This window comes from Gracilinanus agilis, chromosome 5, assembly GCF_016433145.1.
Source record: "Gracilinanus agilis isolate LMUSP501 chromosome 5, AgileGrace, whole genome shotgun sequence".
Classification (NCBI taxonomy): Eukaryota; Metazoa; Chordata; class Mammalia; order Didelphimorphia; family Didelphidae; genus Gracilinanus; species Gracilinanus agilis.
This window is the reverse complement of record NC_058134.1, coordinates 213,597,567-213,614,051: the sequence shown is the minus strand read 5'-3', so window position 1 is coordinate 213,614,051 and position 16,485 is coordinate 213,597,567. Positions and strand designations below refer to the sequence as shown.

Sequence of the window (16,485 nt, the reverse complement as noted above, 5' to 3'; positions counted from 1 at the left end):
CTAATTTATCCCCATTGCAGATGATGCTTGCTGATGGTTTTAAATATATATTACAACTCCTTTTCTTGCAAAAGAGGTGGGGTTTACTGATTTAAAAGATTGTTGGAACACAAGTCTGTTGGTGTTATGTCCTCTAAGGCACTGAAAGCAAGATGGCTACTCTCAGGCCTGGGGAAGCTTAGAAATGCAATCTGGCTATTGTTGAATGATTAACAAAAGATTTAATAGAGTATAAAACCATGGAGTTGGTGAGAAGGGAGGGCTTAGGGAATCCCTGGCTAATAAAACTTCACTTCTCCCAGAATCCCCTGACCCCCAAAGGTCTCTTCAGTCTCCAACAAACTTGGAGCTTCTCTATCTACCTCTCTATCTGAGTTCCCAAAATCTTCCTAATTCTCGCTACCTAACTCTTCGGCCTCTCCAAATAGTTTTGGTCAAGGAACAGAGCAAGTAGCAGGATTAAGGTAGGTGACTACAATGACCTGGTCACCCAGATGCAAGCCAAGCCTGTGGAGACAATGTAGAAGTTCAATTCAATCAAGCTGGGTTTCTCTTTTCCACATAGTTCAAATAGATATCACTCAAATCAGGAAAATGCTGGTAGGACTCTCACACATAGGACAGGAGACAAAACCAGTATACAGGGAACTCTCAAACAGGATCAGAGGAGACCAAAGTCTAGGAGCTGTGAATTTTCTCACTGCTCCCAAGGTGCTCCCTCAATGGCTGGCTGGAATTTCTCAGGGAAGAACAGGAACCAAATTAGGAGGTCAGCAAGGATCACAAGGTTGATCAGAGGAAGAGCCAGTTCCAGAAGCTGTGACTTTTCTCACTGCTTCAAAACTCCCTCTTCTAGGCTGACAGTTAACCCCATCAGAAGTCTCTCTCAGAATTCTGATAGATCCCCCAGGAATATTCTTTCCCTTGTACTCCAACAAAATCTTACATTTTTACTCTGCCACACATTACATTTTCCTGTATCCTTTATTCCTTTCTTTCACTTGTCATTTTCCAAATACATTCACCTAGTCCCTGATAATCAGACCCAAATGTCTATACTTGACTCTCACCTGAAAAAGCAAAAGTTAAAATCAAGCATAGCCAAGCATTTTTTCATTTCCATTTGTTTAAGTAAAAAAGGAGCAGATATTAGGCAAGCCAGAGGCATCCATCAAAAAAAAATCTAAAAAGTCTAATACTCCATTTAGCAAAACTATGGAGACAATAGGCCCCAGTAAAACCACAGCCATAACTTAGACACACTCAAACACATAGCCCAGGCATCACATGAGGCCCCAAACCTCCTCCTTCCACCCCTCCCTGCAGAAACTGAATGTTCTTCAAAAAAAACCTACTGATGTGTATATTCCCTGAGAAAATGGGTTAGATGGTTACATATTGGCATATTTATTTATCAGCCAATAGAAAACTCTGTCTAGATTCAGAGGTAATCTAAGTCTATTTTAAAAGAATGATAAATTATCTACATTCATTGAGTATGCAAAAAGTTTACCTAATCCCTTCATCTACTTCAACTTCTCTATAAAATAATAGCTGTGATCAACAAACATCATTTCTGGTTTCTATCAGCTTCAGTGGCCCTCCTGATGGCCAAGTGTGTTTGTGTCATCCTTCCCACCATGTCTCATTCTCCTCACCCCTCTGGGACCCCCAAATGTTGTCAGTATCCCCTGACACCTTTTATTCTCCTGCCATCTCTCTTTTCCTCTTCTCAAGTCTAATCCATTGTTTTGGTTCCTCATACTTTCCCTTGGGCCCAAGCCCAAGTTCTTGGAAAAATGCCCTTTATGTACATTGACACTTAAAAGACTTAGATGCTAAATTTTGAGCTAGAAGGAACCTTACATATTAGAGGGTCTAAGTCTCTCATTTTTTTCAAATAGGGACAGTGAGTCCCAGAAGTGTGAACTGAAAAGATTCACCCACGGAGCAAGGGGCACAAGTGATATTTAAACTTAGACCTTCCTGACTTCAAGCCCAGGCCCTTATTCCTTTTGAGTCATAAAACCTGGTTTTGAATCCTATCTCCCAAACACTAAAGCTGCGTAATGATAGACCATTCATTTAGACTCCATGAGTTGGGATTTCCTTATCAACCAAATAGGGGAAGTGATATTGTCTACAGTTTTGAGTTTTCATAGAAAATTAAGGCTGATCTGAGGAAAATTTGTAAACACCATATGAATGGGATGTCTTAATATTTAGAATAAGAAAAGCTGGAATAAATTCCAAGCCATGCTATTTATTGCAGGCAGAACTCCCACAAAGAGCAGAAATCTTCTCTATAACCACTCTGAGAAGACATTACTTAAACATCATAAATGATAGGAGGTCTCATTTCATCCTGAAACAAGCAGTTCCACTGTCAGACACTTGTAATTTTCAGGAAGTCCTTCCTCATTTTGAGGCAGAATCTGCATCCCTCTAAGTTATACCCATTGGTTCTCCATGGGGGGACAAAAAGAATAATAAATTTAATCCCTTTTCCACATGACAACCCCTAAAATGTATGTAATCCTGACCAGCAAGCTGAACCCAGCAGGGCTGAATCCTGTTTCTCCCCTCAGTGTTTTCAAGGTAACCCTGAAAGGTTGAAGGTTTGAGCCCCCATCAGAGGTGTTGCCCCCAATAACAGTTGACTGGATTTTCCATTATTCAGCTGGACTGTCAAGCAGCACCAGATCCAGCTACTGCTACTAGCAATGAGTATCAATGTAGGGACCTTACATGGAACTTGTCTCCTTTCCAAGGTCATGAGATTATACCAAAGTTCATTCTGACCTTCATAGTCATTTGCCTTCAATCTTGGAAGAAGAACAGGAAGAGAAAAAAAGGCTTCTGTGGCTGAGAGGGGAGATAAGGCAGCGGTGGCCACTGCTACTGACCTTTGTAGTACAGAGAGAGGGGGGGTCATGACAGTTTTTTCAAGCTTTGGCTGAGTTCTGAAATCAGTTAGGAGTTTAGAATCTTGAGGGAGAGAAGGCAGTAGGTTTGGGAATCTCGTGGAGAGAGGGTCAGACCAACTGAGCTGCTTCCTTGTCTATCTGAAGAATTGAAAATTGAGCCTAGCTTTGGAATATTTATTTAAGAATTGTTAGTTTAGATAAACCCTTTGTATTTCCATATCCTCTCTCATTTCCTACCTTCCTTCCCTTACCTTATGTGTCTGTGGAGTGAATAAGGAGAGTAAATTAGAGAGTAGTTCAAATCTGTGAGGGGTTTAACTATAATTTGGCAGTATTTTATCTAAAGAAATTGTTTAGTCATCATTTTATTCCCTTTAGACATCAAGAGCACCTTGAGAGCTGAGCTAAGGCAGGACCTTGCTCAGACTCCATCTCTGCCTCCCTTCCCCCACCTGAGATTTCTTTAAAAAAACTGTTAGGGCTTCCTCAATCCACTTTCCTGACAAATCATCCTTAAAGACAATAAACCCTTTTGTGTTTCAACAGACCTGTTAGTTAATTTGTCAGTTAATTAGTAAGAGAGGGAAAAAGAGGGAAAGAACCAACATACTCTGGGCTTGAAGGGAAGTCGGGGTATCCATCTTGAAGGAAGGTGTAACTTCAAAACAAGTCCCTTCCTGTGAAATTAACTAAAGCCTGTAGTTAATTTCAGTTCAGTCTATTTCTCTTAGTTTGTCTTTAAGTCTAAGTCCTGGTCTATAAGCCCTGCTGTCTTTGTCTGTTATATTAATTTCTCCTCTCCCTGAAGATCTTTGTTCCCTTTAGTGCTATACTCCTTGACTTCAGCCCCATATTATATCCTGAATCTCCTTATTCCAGCCTACCTGTAACCCATTTACTTACCTAGCAAGTCCCTGACAACCTCCCTTCAAAATCCCCTTTTACCACACACTTTTCCTCAAATTATCCCATTACACCTTCCACTCAGGATGCCCATAGCATTCCTTGCTAGCAGGCAGGAAAGAGGGGCAGAGATCAGCTCTCACCCCTTTTCGATGTCTGTCATTGCCCAGAGAGTTAGTACATAGGAAACAGTGAGAGGCTACCTGTCTGTTCTAGGAAAGAAAAGACAGGGCCCCCTGCAATGGGGATGCTCAGAGAGGCTTGCCAAACCTTAATCTTAAACCTTAATCCTTTGATATAGGGGTGGCTGGATGGTGATAATGGGTGGTCCCTCCTGTCACTAGCTCCAGGCCCACCTACCACATCTGGTCTACCCAAAACAACAGGGATGGGATGTGGTGAGGTAGAGGAGGGATCAGTGCACACATATCTGTTCAACAGTCCCTCTAGTCCAGGCCCAGGATCAGAGAGAGAAAAAGGGATGAAGCCCCCAGCCCAGGGGAAAAGAGCCTCCAGGTGACTGGACAACATTGCAAGCCAGCCTGTGTCAGACAGTAACTGTGTGCCTTAAGGCAGACCTTACTCTGAGCCTCTGAGTCTCCTTTCTCCTGTCAGCTGATGACCAAAAATCCTGAAGTGCATTCAACACACATTTAATCAATCTCCATGAACAAAGCCCAACAGTCTTGGGGATCAGTCCCAGGCCTCCTGCCTGCATGGCAGCTTGATCTGGAGCCCTCTAGAATGGAGACAGTATTGTAGCCCTGAGAGCAGGGCCTGAGGTCTGAGGGGGTGGGACCAAATGCAGGGGAGGGAAGAGGGGGCTCACATTTTACACCCATATCTCAGGCCTTGGCCTCCTTTACAAAGTGGTAATGAGTGAACCCTTCCCCAATCCCCATGTTGTGAGCCAATGTGGATGTTTCCCTCCCATCCTCCATCTGTGCTTTCAGCCAGATGTGAGAAAGAACTTCCTAAAAACTTCAAGTTTCCAAGAGTGAGAAGGGCTGACTTGGGAACTACTGAGCTCCCTGTTATGGGACCAATCCAGGTAAGAACTGATTAACTTCTCGGTAGAAAATGCTATAGTGGGGATTGCTGCCCAAAGACAGATTGGGTGAGATGAGCTGAGTTCCCACCTGCCGGGAGATTCTGTAATTCTGTAGATTCAAGACAAGGGTCTTTGATGCTTCCTTTCCTAGTTCTTTCCCTAAATACCTAAATATTAAGAATCTCCTCTTCTGCCTCTCTGCCTTCAAGAAGGAAGGTCAAGTGGCAGCTGAGGCCCCCTGGGGAAATAGGGAGTGAGTGGTTGGACGAGATTGGTCGAAAGTTAGCTTGAGAAACTCCCCAAGTGGCATTGAAATGGGGAGGTATTGCTGCCCAAGGCTGAATTTGGAATGGTAACATGGAAGGTGTATGTTATTCAGAAGAGGAACAGGAAGTTCTGAATTTGTAGAGGCTGGGATGGACTGAAATTTTACTTAAAAGAATGTGAGCTCAGACTGCAAGGAGTAGAAGCCAAAATCCAGTGAGGGGTTTGGGTGAGGAAAGGATGGAGGAATTCTGGAGTGCCCATCACCTCAGTCCCAGGACAGCCCTAGAAAGAAGCAAAGCTCTAACTCTCAAAGGTCATTGGTTCCTTCTCTCTCACCCCTGGGGAAATCCTCACTGGACCAAGAGAAGACAGCAGGAAAGATGAGAGACAAGGAGTGACCAAAGGAGATGCAGAGTGATAAAGATCACTGGTATATAGTTCTGAAACTCCAATGGACCTTAGTTCCAATTCCTGGTTCTACAACTGTGGAAATTGATGTTCAGGGAAATGGAGTGAATTCTCTAAGGTGTCATATTCAAATTCTGGGAGTTGTCTCACCTTGATTGACAGGTGAATTCAGTTGAAGACATCAGAATGTTCCCAGATGCCATGAGGACAAGAGGAAAGGCAGTTGGCCAGAGAATATAAATAGCCTGACAGCCATCTGACAAGGGCCCTTTGGTTTTGGACCCCTTGGCCAGGAACCCTTGGCCTTGGACATTGATCTGATCTTGGAGCATTGACCTGTGGATCTGACCATGAGTCCTCTGATTCTCTCTGAATTCCCCCTAGATTTTTAGACATCTGAACCATCATTAGATATTTAGGTATCTGGGCCAGGATGGGAACCGGGAAGAGAGAAGGAGAAGAAGCAGAGGGAGGTAAGGGAGGTATTTCCTGATAGCTGTAGGACTGACATAACAACTGGCAATAAGAAGCCTAGAGAGGGATCATCCATATCTGTATCAACCAAGCAGATTGCTTTCTTTGGTTTGGCCATGGCCAAGCTGAGCCAGAGGAGGTGAAGAACAAGAGCTCCAGCATTACTAAAACAGCCTACAGTCCTGAGGGATTAGTGATCATAGCCATTAGTGACAGAGTCTCCTATCCCCAATCTGTTCCTGATTATTCCTTTCCCATATTAACATCTATAGATAAAGTTTATTAAGTACCTTCCTGAGGGATTATTACATCACAATCCTTGGGGAGGGAGCAATGCCGTCAGATGAAAACCTTATCCAAGGCTAATAGAGCCTGATACTAATAATCAATCCAACCCCAGGTGGGACCTGAAAGGGTTACCCATCCACTGGCCTTTAGGGATCCTACCTGGGCACTGTTATCAAGAAGGAGTAGTTATTATAACATCCAGCTGAGTGACAGGACTCAGGTGTCCTGGCACCAGCTATCAAGGGAATCCAAAGCACAGCTTCCTTGATTAATATACTCTATAATAACTATAATAGTGACTAAAGATACCTTCTTTATAACAAAGGTCACATAGATACATCATCAATGTCAAGATTCTCATCCAGGTCTCCTGACTCTAACGGCACCATTCTTTCAAGAGTGCCATATTACTCTCCTGGGAAACTGGGAGAATGAGAAAAGAAATAAAGAGCATCCCCTAAATTCGGGCCCTCAGGCTGTATCGTAGACAAGGAGCCCCTGGTGCACTCATATTGGTCATGATTGAGGAAGAGAAATGCTCCTGTGATATTCTTAGATGCAATGGAGCTCTATAGTGTTAAGTCAACGCGACCGGAGAGATGGTATCTCAGAGATTTGTTCCACCATTTAAATGAATTGTCCAGCTCTGAGCTTCACTTGAGTAGTTCCCTTTCCCAATGTAGGCTTTCCCTCTCTTTGCCACTCTGGAGCCAGAAATCTGGAGGATGTCTATCTAAGTGAGAGAAGGAAGGAAGGTCAAAAAAAGAGAATGACAGGTGAGAAACAAGGGGTGGAAGAGATGAACTAGAAAGAAGGAGAGAAGACAGAACCTTGGAGCTGCAAGGAGATGAGGAAACAGAGAGTAGATGAAACATGACATGAGAATTCAGTAAGAGTAAAGAGACGTTAGAGACCCTGGAGAGATGCCCATAGCCATTGGAGAGAATCATTGATCCCTTACTCCAAATGAACACCATGATGATCCAATTCCCTCCTCTCATCCATTTCTTCCTGCAATAACCACTTTGGGAGGCCAATAAGAGAAACAGAGTCTCAAATAGATATTTTTATCTGGACCCCATCAAAAGCTACTCTGCTAGTCAGAGCCAGACAGGATGGGCTATCTAAGATAAAAATCTTGACTCCACTTTTGACCCTTTTTATGATCCACACCTTTTCTTATTGGAAAAGCATTATAATCTTATTGGAAAATTTTAAGTTCTTAGCAAACCAGCAGTTAAGTGGTTAACAATTTTTCTGCAAGACTAAAGTCTGAAATTAAGCAAAAAACTGCCTGGGGTACGAAAATATTTATAGCTGTGCTTTTTGTGGTGGCAACAAATTGGAAAAGGAGGGTATGTCCTTCAATTGGGGAATGGCTGAACAAACTGTGGTATATGCGGGTGATGGAATACTATTGTGCTAAAAGGAATAATAAACTGGAGGAGTTCCAGGCAAACTGGAGAGACCTCCAGGAACAGATGCAGAGCGAAAGGAGCAGAGCCAGAAGAATATGGTACACAGAGACTGATATACTATGGTAAAATTGAATGCAATGGACCTCTGTACCAGCAGCAATACAATGACCCAGGACAATTCAGAGGGATTTATGGTAAAGAATGCTGCCCACATTCAGAGGAAGGACTGCAGGAGAGGAAACATTTAAGAAAAACAACTGCTTGAACGCATGGGTCGGGGTGGACATGATTGAGGGTGTGGACTCGAAACTACCACACCAATGCAACTACCAACAATTTGGAAATTGGTCTTGATCAAGAACACATGACAAAACTAGTGGAAATGTGCATCGGCCATGGGTGGGGGGAGTGAGGGGGGTGAAGGGGAAAGTAGGAGCATGAATCATGTAACCATGTTAAAAATGAATATTAATAAATGTTTAAAAAAAAAGACACACACACAAAAAAAAAAAAACTGCCTGGGCTCTGAATCTGTTTCCAGACAGCCAAGGTCAAAACCTCCTCCAGCAGGGGCCTTTCACCCCTAAGAAAAGTATTCCCAGACATAGCTTACTGATAATGAAGTGGCTACAATCCAACCTTGTATTTTATCTTCACCTTGAAGCTACTGAAGCTTCTTTGTATTGTCTAAGTTCTAATTGCAAAACTTTCTCTGTGCTTTTGGGTGAAAGGGAGCTTGAATTTCATATATATTAAACTTGTAACTCAATGGCACTTCGGAGATGGAACCATGAGCTGACAAAAATCCAGAGTCTCCTTGTCTTTCTTTATCACCTAAGATGTCCTTATCAGATCTCCTGGAAATGTTGGATAGCCTTCAACAAACCACCACAAACTCAGTAACCATGACCTGGGCTAAGTTTCTATCATCCCTAAATCGCTTTCCTTATTTGCTTAACCATGGCATATGGTGCAAAAAGTCCTGGACCTGGCATCACAGAATTTGGGTACAAATCCAGGCTCAGCCTCTAACTGATCAAATGACTAATGGCCTTCAGTTTCCCCATTTCTTAAAAAAACAGATGAGGTTTTTTACGCATTGCTACACACATTGTCTGATGAGGATTTCTCCCTTCAGATGGACTCTTTGGAGGTTAGAGGAGTGATTCTCACCCAGATCAGATTATGGTATTCCCTTCACCTGCCCCTCACCCCCTTTCTACCATTATCAGATTCTGGATCATACTAAAATTTGTTTTCTACTGGCTCCCACAATCTCTCTACTACCATCTCCAAACCCATCACTGAAAAGACACCTTTTGGGTTTGGATGTGCAGGGGAAAGGTCTAGAAAAGAGATGGATTTGATGACCCCAGAATGTAGCCAAAGAGTTGTCTCCATCTTGATTGGCTGCCCTCCAAGAAAGACATTTAAAATTCTGCCAGCCCTGCCCCTAACATACGCCCCCTCCTGGTTTCTGGCTCCAACATGGCAAACACTGTATGAAAGGGCTGGGCTATTTGGGGTGACAAGGCAGAACTGGACTGAAGCCAAGAGCTAGACTATTTAAAGGGTGGCACAAATCCTTGAGTTACCATCTCTCAGTTGGGAATTGGACTTTATCCTTCAGAGTCCCATCACATCCAGCAATATCAAAGGAGCATTACACATCCTCAGTCATGTACAAGGTGAGTGAACCAGGGGCTCCTTATATAGGATATTGGCAGATACCTCATGTTTGGGAGATGCTCTGGGGTTGGAATTTGAGAAGGAGGAAGGAGATCTGAAAAGAGTTTCTTCAGGAGTAGGTACGGGTGCTGTACTCTCCCTCACTATGTGGTCTTGGTCTTCTTTTTCTTCTTCTCTAACCCCTCAGCTCTCCCTTCTTTGTCCTTGAAAGGACTGTCTTCCTACTTGCCCACCCAACCCCCCTTGAGCTATGGACTATTCCTACCTCCAAGTCCCAAGGACTTTGACAAATTGCTAAATCCAGAGAGATCCTGGGGAGAGGGGAGCCGGGGGAAGTGAGACTAGTCATGGGGTGGGATTATGGTGTCACTTGCCTGTAAGGGGCTACATCTGTGTAGAGGCAGATGGAGTGGATATGGGGGAATCCCCCTTCCTTGAGTTGAGAGGGAAGAGGTAGGAGTTAGGTGGATGGGTGGAGGGGTGGAGGAAAAGCAGAGATCAATCTTATGCCACAGAATTAGAGTTTCTGAAATGAATGACTGTCTTTCAGAGTTCACTGTCACCCTGCCTGATACCACAGAAGGAGTCCATGCTGTAGACACTCCATTAGAAAAGGATAAAGTAGTAGAGGTCAAATAGGATGGGGCATTGGATAATAGATTCCTTCGGAACCTCTAAATTCTAGCTCTCTTGCCTGATAAGACAGTTTTTTTTTGTATTTTAAACCCTTAACTTCTGTGTATTGACTTATAGGTGGAAGAGTGGCAAGGGTAGGCAATGGGGGTCAAGTGACTTGCCCAGGGTCACACAGCTGGGAAGTGTCTGAGGCCGGATTTGAACCTGGGACCTCCAGTCTCTAGGCCTGGCTCTCAATCCACTGAGCTACCCAGCTGCCCCCTCTCTTGCCTGATAAGACAGTTTTAATCCAAAAATGCACTTCTAGACTCTTCTCTAGGAAACCAGCTAGTAAGATTATACATACACTCACAAAACCCCATGACCCCCTCAGCATACCCTCTCCACTGATTTATTACAGGAAAGGTGACACATCAGTGCTACCCTGGTTCCCTTCCACCTTCTCCAAAGGGCAGTGGAGAAGAGCAGAAGAACCTACATTCTTTTATTTTAGTGTTTCTGCCTTGGACCCCATTGATTCCACATTCTTTCTGAAGCTCCCTCTCCCTTTCTAACTCCTCTCCTCCTTGACATGGTTGGATCTTGCCCGAGATAGGGAACAAGATTTTTGTCTGAAGAATGATGGAATCCTTCCTGAAAACTTTCCTAGGGAGGATTTCTTTCCCTGCTTAACGAGATGAGGGCACATCTGGGAACCTGATGAAACAGGGAGGACACTAGCAGGTGGCATGAAGGAGATGCATTGTAAAGTTCACCTACTGACCAGAACAATTCACCACTGAGCTGTACTCCATCCTTTAGGTAGAACTACAGACATTCTTGCCCCTCCATCTTTGTCCACCTGCCCAAATAAATGAGATTCCAATCTAAGAGATTACTGAGCTAACCAATAGGGCAGAGGAAGCATGGGACCAAGAAACAACTTGGATTCCAGTTCTGACACTGTTGCTCACCTGTATGACCTGGGATAGGTCACTTCTTCATTCTATGATTCTTAGTAAAATGAGGTGTGGACTAGATCAATCATCTAGGCTAGTTCCTCCTTTAACTAATAGGGATATTGAGGCCCAGGGACATGAAATAACTTCCTCAAGGTCAGAGGACTGGGACTATCTCCCACTTTAGCAATAACTAGCCTGGAGAAGAGTTTCCTTCAGTGAAAGATTCCTGGAAGGTAACCTCTCCCCAAATGGAAGCTCTGCCTCCCCTTGGCTCCCAGCCCTAACCTAGTTCTTATTGTTCTCTTCAGAAATTAGAAATTATGAACTTGAACCTCCAACCTGGATCGGAAATAGAAATAGAAGGATTTATATCACCTTCACCCAAACAGTAAGTGAGAAAACATGAGGATGGGATTGAGGATCCAGTCCTTAAATTCTATCAATCTATCAATCACCTGTGTCAGAGCTTGGCAGGCATGCAGTGTGGTTTGGCCAGTCTAGCTACAGACTAGGACTTGCAGTGGAGATCTAGGGCCAAGCTTCATGGACATGGATTCCCTAATATCACCCAGACCTTAAATGCAAAGCAATATAGAAGGCAGCCACATATTCGTGAAAGAATCACTTCCTCCCAAATCTATGCAGGGTCTTGGGCCCCTCTTTAGCCCCTACCCTCACTCGATGAGAAGACAAGATTTACCACACTGTGAATTATGAAGTTGATGTGAAGGGTAATTTGGATAGTGTTGCCCAAGGATAAAGCTTGCTCTGACTACCAATTCCTCAAGCTTCCTCCTTTTTGTTATGGTTAGCAATAACCAAGTGCAAGGGATTCTGGGAAGTAGATTCTAATGTGGGAGGAGGGACAGCATAATCCAGACCTGTCCATTCCTTCCTAGGACTGTGAGGATCCTTGAGATCAGTAAGACCAGAACTTTGTCCTGCCAAACTTCACAGTCTCTCTGGGACATTGAGAGAGAGACCCAAGAAGCACGTAGATACTAATAATTTTCACTTTGTTGTTCACTTGTTTCAGTCCTGTCCAATTCTTCCTAATCCCATTTGGGCTTTCTTGGCCAAGACACTGAAACAGTTTGCCATTTCCTTCTTCAGCTATTTTACACTTGAGAAAACTGAAGCAAATGGGGTTAAGTGCCTTGTCCAGGTTCCCACAGCTAACAATTATCTGAGGTCACATTTGAACTCAGGAAGATGAGGCTCCCAGACTCCGGATCTGGCAATCTATCCACTGGCCACCTACTTGCCCTGGGTAGTAATAATAATAATAATTAATAATACTTTAATATAGAAAGTGTTTTTTAAAGGGTCATAAAGTTTGTTCCTCATATCTCAGTGAGGAACAATATACCCCAAAACATCTGAGCTTGGAGAGACCTTGCAAGTCATCTAAGAGAACATTTTTCTCCTAGAAGGAAAATGAGGGCAAACTGAGTGTGACTCGTCTAAGGTCACAGAATGACAGAGTCAGTAGCAAAGCTTATTTGTCCTCTAAACAACTCATTTTGCTTTGATCTTTGCCCTCTGTCCTAGCAAATAACCTCAACAGGCACCAGATGACAAGTCCCAAGACAGCAGTTTGCAGGAAGTTGTAAGAGGCCAGAGGACCTAGAGTCAGTGGGAGCTGGGTCATCAGGAGAGATTCCCTGGAAGGAGAGGAACTGAAACGTCAAAAGAGGGAGTTCTTTTATCCAGAGAATTCTTCTTTTCCAACCACACTCCAATCTATGTACAGCAAATATTATGTACCTGCTCAGTGGCTTTCTGTGTTAGAGGAGGGGCATCTGAGCACAATTAGGAATGTGCTGGTAAATGCTGAACAGTCATCTCCAGAGGGATCTGTCTCCATGAGGCTTTTAGGTTTAATTAATTTTTTCCCATTTTCTCCATCACTTTCTTAAATCTACCTATTCAATACATTAACTCCTTCATTGTGGCCCCTGCTAATTTACAAAGAGTTAAAGGTATCTCAAAATTTATTCATGAGTGAGACCTGAATCCAGAACACACTTGTTCACCCTTGACCTTTGACTAGAAAGACCAGACCTGTTTTGTCTTGGTCCCAGAGGATAATACTAGAACTGGCCATTAGAGAATATTGCCTGACTGCAGCTGTCCAATAGCTAAAATAGAAGGTTTGGAAAAAAAAGTGAACTCTGTCTCTGGATGTAGTAAAATCTGTATGATAGTGACTTTGCTGGGCAGAATGTGTGAGGGAGGGTTCCAGAAGCAGAGAAACTCTGATGCTTTACGTCAGCAATAGGTGAGAATTCCTTTCGGGATATCGGAGCTGAGAGATTCTCTGAATGGGAGGATTCCAAGGCTTTGGGCCCATGACTATAACAGAGATGTGTTCTCCATTTCCAGCTTTGTCATCAACCTCGGCCAGGACCATGACACCATTGGATGTCACTTTGATGCACGCTTCAACAGATTTAATGATAGGAACATCGCTGTCTGCAATTATAAGAAGGAGGATGGATGGGGTAATGAACAAAAGGATAGCAATTTCCCCTTTCAACCAGGAACCCTGACCAAGGTAAAACCCTAGAATCAGAGAATGAAAAATCCAAGCATGGAAGGATCCAAGAGATGACCTCATCCATGCCATGAATCTGACAGAGCAGTCGAGGAATTAAATTCTGATTGGGACAATATGAAAAGACAAAGAGATCAATGGGTTTCCATGAGTCTATGGCAAGAAATTCAGCATCCTCTGAGCAGAGAAGCAGGAAAAAAGGGAGTTGAGAAGGGTCTTGGTCCAAAGAGAATAAAAGAAGACTCTGGGGTACCCTTAATAGAAATAGGTTCCTTCATTTAGAGCTGGAAGGATCTTCAGAGGTCATCTACTCTGACCCCTTCATTTTACAGAGGAGAAAATAGAGTCTCAGAATGCGAAGTGATTTGCCCTAGGTCACACAGTATCTTGGAGCAAATGTCTTGAGGAAGGAATTCGAACAAGGCCATCCTACATCCAGGCCCAAGTCTCTCTCTCTCTTTAGCTTGTAAGGATTTAAATTCATGTTTAGGCTAAATATGTAAGAATTCTAAAATAATACCATGGTCATCGATTTTAAAAATATTATAGCTCAAGTCAAAATGACTTTTAGTAGTTTTTATTTACAAAAAGGTGGAAAGAGTGAAAGTAGAGAAATGTAAGAAGGTAGAGAAAATATCTACCCTATCACACTAAATGTTGCTCTGGTGATTGGAGCAACTCAGGGTTCTTTAACCCTCAGCCAGATGACCCAGTGGTGTTGTAAAACAGGGGTTTCATCCACTAGGCCTTCTCCAAAGGGCAAAGGCCTCTCTGGAGCTAATCTCTCCAGAAGCTAGGGAGAGGGATCAGCTAATCTCTCATCCGAGATGAATTCCAAAGAAGATCCAAGAGCAGTCTTACCAGAAGCAGTTCAAGAGCCAAAGTCCCAGTGCAATCAAAGTCCCAAGTCTAAAATCACCTACAAGTGGCAAGTGACCAGCTGAAGCCCCTTGGACAGAAAGTTCAGGACTTTTATAGTCCTTTTCAACTCCCTTATTTAGTGTTAAGTAGGGATGTTTTTTAAGTTTTTGGTTGATTAACTCAAAATAGATAAAGAGAATGAATTCCCTTTTATAACCTACTTCTGCTCTCTCCCCATGCAGGTTTCCCTCTACTTTGAAAAGAGTGCCTTTCGTGTGATACTCCCCAATGGCCATGAGATCCAATTCCCAAATCGCCTCAACTTAGACACAATTAATCTCCTGGAAGTTAAGGCTGACATAGAGCTAAAATCTTTGACATTCAAATGAACTCACCAATCAAGCCAACTTCAGACCATTCTTGATTATTGGGCTTCTTATTACTAATAAAAATGATGATGATGATGATGATGATGGTAACAGCTAAAATTTTTGTGCTACTCTGATCTAGAGGATAGAGGGCTGGGTTTGGTGTTGGGAAGTATGGCTGTGTGATCCTAGACAAGTCCTTTCACATCTAAGGTCCTCTGGTGACTCTCTAAGACAGCAGTTCTGCACCTGGGCTCCATAGACAGTTTTCAAATGGGGGGAAATGGCATCTCTAGTGTCCCTAACTTCTGGTTTTCCTAATATCCCTCATTATTGTATTTTAAATATTGAAAAATATTATTCTAATTGATGCCATATTGATTGCCTTCTTCATGAGTGAAAGAAGGGCTTGATGGAAGGAAAGAATTTAGAACTCAAACATTTTTAAATGAATGTTAAGAACATATTTTTAAAAAATTAAACCTTAAAAAATGAAAGCAAACTAGAAGATACTCTTCTGAGGAATCCCTGGGTGCCCTCCTACAAACTGTCAACACACCATGCCAGAACACAAAAATGGGTGACAAAAGACTTAAATGTCATAGACAATATGTGATTAGCAATGGTGAAGGGATTTCCCATAGTAGAAATTCCAGCAGAAACTCTGAGTATTATTTAATTAAGGGGATCAGACCACAGATTAAGCCTACCTACTTTAAAAATATGGAATACACACCTGGTAAAAAATTATATCTATTCAAAGACCAGCCTAGGGAAGCTCAGAAATATTTGGAGACAAAATGAGAGGAGACAAGAAAGACATTCCCTCTTTCTGGAGTCCAAGACTTTGCACTTCATCTCTCATGACTGTCTACATAATCTTGGATAAATCCCTAGACATCTGTAAAATGAGGAATTCATACTCCATAGCCTCTGAGGTCCATTCTATGCTCCCACCATCTGTCTTCTCTTCTCAAGTCCATTCCTTCAGTGTCTCATACATTCCTATGTGCCCCAGCCCTAGCTCTTTGCACAATGCCCTTTATCTACATTGACCCTTAAAAGCCACTGGATGCTCAATTTAGGGTTCGAAGGGACCTTACACGTAAGAGAGTCTCAATTTCTCATTTTTCCACTTAGAAAGGTGAGCCCAAGAGGAATAAAGTGATTTGTCTAGAGAATAAGGGGCTAAAGGGAAATTTGGACCCAGATCTTCCTGACTCTAAGCCTAGCTCCTTATCCCTGAGAAGTGAGAAATGTTGGTTTGAATCCTAGCTCACAGATATAGAAACTTTGTGGCCTCAGACCATTCACTCAAACTCCCTGAATTGGAAATTCCTCATCCATCAAATTGGAGAAATGATATTTTTGACACAATTCATATGAAATTAATGCTGATCTGAGGAAAATTATTTAGAAACATGAGAAAATGGCATGTTTTAATATTAGGAGTGAAAAGAACTGTGTTCAAATCCTAACTCTGATATTTATTGCCTGCAAAGCTCCCACAAAGAACCAAAATCTCTATGTCCACTCTGAGAATGTGATTTCAATATCATAAATCATGGAGGTTTCACTTCATCCTGAGACAATCAGTTTCACTGTCAGACCGTCCTAATTTTGAGGAAGTTCTTCCTTATATTAAGGAAGAATCTGCCTCCCTCTAACTTACACCCATTGGTTCTCCTTGGGGGGGG

At 42.8% G+C, this 16,485-nt stretch overlaps 1 protein-coding gene across 1 annotated transcript; it reads left to right on the top strand.

Moving 5' to 3' along the window:
- Window positions 1–9,956: 9,956 nt before the first annotated feature.
- LOC123250070 (galectin-1-like) lies at window positions 9,957–14,809 on the top strand. The gene is made up of 3 exons (XM_044679108.1): window positions 9,957–10,046; window positions 13,284–13,559; window positions 14,663–14,809. Exons 1-3 carry the CDS (start codon window positions 9,957–9,959, stop codon window positions 14,807–14,809), a joined length of 513 nt encoding a protein of 170 aa, XP_044535043.1.
- The last annotated feature ends 1,676 nt before the right edge of the window (window positions 14,810–16,485 follow it).

Excerpts from the sequence above, each read along its gene's own strand:
- LOC123250070 (XM_044679108.1), top strand. The coding sequence starts at position 9,957 with ATGAATGACTGTCTTTCAGAGTTCACTGTCACCCTGCCTGATACCACA. Across the intron at positions 10,047-13,283 it reads CTCCATTAGAAAAGGATAAA|GTGAGAATTCCTTTCGGGAT; the intron begins GTAGTAGAGGTC and ends CGTCAGCAATAG. Across the intron at positions 13,560-14,662 it reads AACCAGGAACCCTGACCAAG|GTTTCCCTCTACTTTGAAAA; the intron begins GTAAAACCCTAG and ends CTCCCCATGCAG.